General features: G+C 54.9%; 1 protein-coding gene across 3 annotated transcripts in view; it reads right to left on the bottom strand.

Annotated features, from left to right (window-relative positions):
- qprt (quinolinate phosphoribosyltransferase) overlaps positions 1 to 4303 on the bottom strand; it is a 6302-nt gene extending 1999 nt beyond the window's left edge. Inside the window, exons 1-3 of one of the 3 annotated variants that reach the window (XM_033044108.1) lie at positions 3953 to 4303; positions 1766 to 1812; positions 51 to 609 (exon numbers count right to left, since the gene is read on the bottom strand). In XM_033044108.1, the coding sequence (XP_032899999.1) occupies positions 51 to 609; positions 1766 to 1809 (603 nt within the window). In that variant the 5' untranslated portion in view covers positions 1810 to 1812; positions 3953 to 4303. Of the gene's footprint in view, positions 1 to 50; positions 610 to 1765; positions 1813 to 2550; positions 3526 to 3952 lie in introns of those variants that run through there. The other 2 variants (XM_033044109.1, XM_033044107.1) reach the window with 2 other exon arrangements.
- Between the last annotated feature and the right edge of the window lie 407 nt (positions 4304 to 4710).

Genomic DNA, 4710 nt, shown 5'->3' with positions numbered 1-4710 from the left:
ATTTTAATGTTCTGCTCCCGATCCGTTCCCCTTTCTCCCTCCTCGCTTACCTTGTCCACGTCCCCCACCACGGCTAGATGGTTGTCCTTCACCATGATGAGGTCTCCCAGCCCCAGTCGGTGAGGTTGAGCACCGCCCACCGCCATGGCGTGTTTCTCCAGCAAGCGGAGTCCCGGCGCCGTCTTCCTGGTGCCGGCCAGCGCTCCCCGCCACCCCAGGGACGAGGCTCGCTCCGTGGCCCTCCGGCACACGCTGGCGATCGCCCCCGCCCGGCCCAGGAGGTTGAGAACGGGCCTCTCGGCTAACAAGAGGTGCCGGGCTGGCCCCCAGATCTGGGCTACCGGACACGGGTCGCCGATCCACTCGCCCTCCGTCCGCAGCCAGTTTGCCCTCAGTCCCAGCTCCTGGAAGACAGCCACCGCAAACGGGATCCCGGCCAGCACCCCCGGAGACTTGAGCAGGATCGTGGCCAGTCGCCGCCCCTCTCCCACCACCGCCCCAGCCCAGTCAAAGTGTGGGCAGTCTTCCAGCAGACAGGAGCGGGCCAAGCGGCGAAGGGCCATGGGGGAGAGAAGATGGGACGGGTCCGGAGAGTGGTCCATGGCGAGTCTGGGGAAGAGAAGGGGGGGGGGTTAACATGACGAGCGGTTGACACTTGACCAACACTCGCTGGAGTTTAGAAGGATGGGAAGGGGGGGGGGGGGGGGGGGGCGCTCATTGGAACTTAAGGGCCTGTCCCACTTACGTGTCCTTGGCACGCAAATTACGCGACCCCGTTCTCCCCCTGGAAGAATAGAGGACAGATAGGCTCGAAGGGCCGAATGGCCTACTCCTGCACCTATTTTCTATAGAGGGGGAGAAAGGGAAGAAGAGATTGGGGAGATAATGGGAAGGGGAGCGAGGGGGGGCGGAATAATGCGGGAGAGGGATTGGGGAGACAGAATGGGGGAAAGGAAGGGGGAGAGAGAGAGGGGAGAGAGGAGGAAGTAGAGGGAGGGATGAGGAGAGGAAGAGTAGCACAGATAGAGAGAGAGAGGGGAAAACAAAGATGAGTAGCGGGTAGAGAGAGCTCGTAAATGCAAGGTTATAGGAGCAGAATTAGGCCGTTTGACCCATCAATTTTATTCCGCCAATCAATCATGGCTATCTTTTCGTCTCAACCCCATTCTCCTGCCTTATCCCCATAACCGCAGACACTCTTACTAATCAATATAAGATAGAGAGAGAGAGAAGGGGAGGGGGGGCTGGTAAATGGGCAAAGATCCATATCAAATCTTTCCCCCTTCACCTTAAGCCTCTGTCCTCTGGTCCTCGGTTCACCTACTTTGGGCAAGAGTCTCTCTCTGTGCATCTACCCGATCTATTCCTCTCATGGTCTTATACAGTTGATAGACACAAAATGCTGGAGTAACTCAGCGGGACACGCAGCGTCTGTGGAGAAGGAATAGATGACGTTTCGGGCCGTGACCCTATAAGATCACAACCTCATCCTCCCGAGCTCCAAGGAATAGAGTCGCAGACAATGGGTTATAAAGTAGAATTGGGGCAGAGAAAGATGGGGGAACTGGATGGAGGATGGGAGGAGGGGGTGGGGAGGGAGTGAGTGAGGGGAGTGAGAAGGTGTGGTGGAGATAGAGGGAGAGATAACGAGGGGAGAGAGGGAGTGTGGGAGAGAGGGAGTGTGGGAGAGATGGGATGGGGGGGGGGGGTGGAGCGAGATTGAGATAGTATGGGGGCGGAGCGAGACCCGATCATCTGTCTTCACCTTGGAACTGTGCAAGGGCACCAGTCGGCATCACTGGTAAACATATTCTGCTGATAAAGGAGGGTCCTTCGTGCTCCGTGTGGATACCTTAAGTTATTCGGACAGAGTCAGTGCCCCAGCAAGATTGGAGAGTAGAGGGACAGAGGGAGTGGTAAAGGGCGCATGATGTGGCGAGGATGTTTCCATTGGTGGGAGAGTCTAGCACTAGAGGTCGCAGCCTCATCAATAAAGGACGTTCCTATAGGAAGGCAATGAGAAGGAATTGATTTAGTCGGAGGATTGGAGAGGAAGAGAAAGAGTCGAGGAGAGGGAGTGGGAGAGATTGAAAGGCGGAGTGAAGAAGAGATCGAGAGAGGGGGGGGGTGGAAGAGAGGGGGTTGAACGACTCGATCGTCGGCCTCTGTCTTCGATTGCGTAAGGTCATCGACAGTCCGTACCATGGTAAACACTGACTGACGATAAGGGAGAGAGCAAAGGTTGAGTCTTTAGTGTGTAGGACCCGTCCTGAGTTCGTGCAGACCTAGAGAGAATAGAACAGCGGAGAGGGAAAGGCAGGGGTAGGGAGAGGGGGGGAGAGAAAACGAGAGAGAGAGAGGCGGTGAGGGGGGGGGGGGGGTTGAGAGAGAGATAGAGAGGGCAAGAGAGTTGGGGAGAGAGAGGGGTTGAAGGACTCGATCCCCTGCCTCTATCTCGCATTCAGTAAGGTCATCGACAGTCTATACAGGTAAACACTCATTGGTGATAAGCGAATGCAAAGATTCCTATTAAATCCTCCACCCCTTCACCTTAAACCTTTGTCCTTTAGTCCTCGATTCACCCTTTCTGGACATGAGAATGCCTGTACCCAATCCATTCCTCTCATTATGTTATACAGATGATAGACACAAAATGCTGGAGTAACTCAGCGGGACAGGCAGCATCTCTGGAGAGAAGGCATGAGTGACGTTTCACCCCTCATCCTCCTGAGCTCCAATGCATAGAGTTCCAGCCTGTTTAATCTCTGCCGGCAGCTCTGTCCATCTCGCCCAGGCAACATCCTCGTAGATCCTCTCTGTGTGCCCTTTGCAGTTTGACAACTCGAGGGAGTGGGGTGAAGATATTAGGTTGTAAAGTGGGATTGGGGCAGAGAAAGATGGGGTAGTGGGATAGAAACGGTGGAGAGAACGAGGGAGTGGGGAGAGAGGGAGGGTTAGGGAGTGGTGCAGATGGATGGAGAGGCAGCGAGCGCAGAAGAGAGGGAGAGACGGGGTGGATGGTGGGGAGAGAGAGATAGAGAGAGTATGGGGACGGAGCGAGACCCGTCCAGTCTTCACCTTGGATTGTGTAAGGGCAAAGACAGTCGTTACCACTGGTGATCATATTCAGGTGATAATGGAGGCCAAAGGGTATCCCCTTAGTGCCCAGTGGAGACGCCTAAAGCTATTCGGAGCGAGGGAGAGCTCCTGCAAGATCAAGAAGAGAGGGTGAGAGGGGATGGCAAAGTGTGGATGTGCAGAAGATGTTTCCTACAGTGGGGGGAGTCTAGGGCTAGACTTCATAGCCTCAGAATGAAAGGACGTTCGTTAAAGCAGGAATTTCTTGAGTCAGAAGTTGGTGAATCTGTGGAATTCTTTGCCACAGAAGGCTATGGAGGCCGTCAATGGATATTTCCAATGCAAGTGTCCAGTGATAGATGGATTCGTGGTTAGTACGTGTGTCTGGGGTTGTGGGGACCAGGCGGGTGGATGGGGGTTAGCAGGGAGAGATAAACCAGTTTTTGAATGGCGGAGTAGACTTAATGGGCCGAATGACCTAATTCTACTCCAACCACTTGTGTCCTTGTGACCAGAGAGGCACAGAAAAAGAATAGATGGGTTGGCAGAGAATGGGAGAGGGAGAGGGACGGGGAGAGGGACGGGGAGAAAGGCGGAGTGGAGAGAGCGAGAGAGACAGGGAGAGAGGGGGGGGGGGGAAGAGAGAGAGAGGGGGGTGGGGGGTGAGAAAGAGAGAGAGAGAGAGAGAGAGAGAGATAGAGAGAGAGAAGGGTGAGAGAGAGACAGGGAGAAGGGGAGAGAAAGAAAGAGAGAGAGAGAGAGAGAGAGAAGGGAGAGAGAGAGAGAGAGGAGAGAGAGAAGGGAGAGAGAGAGGAGAGAGAGAGAGAGAAGGGGAAGAGAGAGAGATAGAGAGAGAGAGGGGCGGGTGTCTCACCTTCCACACACACAAGACGGTCGCAATGCAGACTGAAGCACTCCTGTATAGACGACTCCTATAACTCCCAGTTCTAACTCTTTAAACCCCACCTGCACTCTTTATCTCCCACCCTCCTGTTTCCTCTAACCCGCCCCCACTCGCCCTCTAATCACGCCTCTCTCTGGCCGCCTTTACTTGTTCAACCTTTGGAACATCTAAATCTTGCTCTGTCTCTATTGCTGACCACTTCATTCTCGCATGTCTGAGCTTGTTTCCCCTATCATAACTCCCTTCCCCTCTTCCCTGTCCGCTCTTTCCCCTTCATTCCCAATCCTCTATCCATCTGCCCTCTTTTCCCTCTCGTTACCTTCTCCACCCTCTCCTTCTCCCCTTCCTCATCACTCTCTCCCTCCAACGTCCTACATCTCTCTCCCTCCATGTCCCTCTCCCGTACTCTCCTTCTCACCCACTCTCCCCCTCGCTCCCTCTCTGTCATTATCGCCCCTCTCACTTTCTCACTCCCCCTCTCTCTCATCCTCTCTGTGTCTCTCTCTCTCTCTCTGCACATCTGAACCATCCCTGTCTCTCTGTCGGTCTCAACCTCCGATCCATGAGATTGCACGCCGCCACTTGAGCCCCCTGACAGCCCGTCCCCGTCTCACCCCTTCTCATCCTTTACCGCTCTCCCCTGGCTCCCACCCCACCAGCCGGGAGTGGGGGGAAACAGATGGAGTAGGGAGGGGAATGGGAGAGATGGTGTGGAGGGAGAGAGGGAA

The sequence above is a fragment of the Amblyraja radiata genome, chromosome 26 (genome assembly GCF_010909765.2).
Source record: "Amblyraja radiata isolate CabotCenter1 chromosome 26, sAmbRad1.1.pri, whole genome shotgun sequence".
In the NCBI taxonomy this organism is placed as follows: domain Eukaryota; kingdom Metazoa; phylum Chordata; class Chondrichthyes; order Rajiformes; family Rajidae; genus Amblyraja; species Amblyraja radiata.
This window is presented reverse-complemented; position numbering and strand designations above follow the sequence as displayed.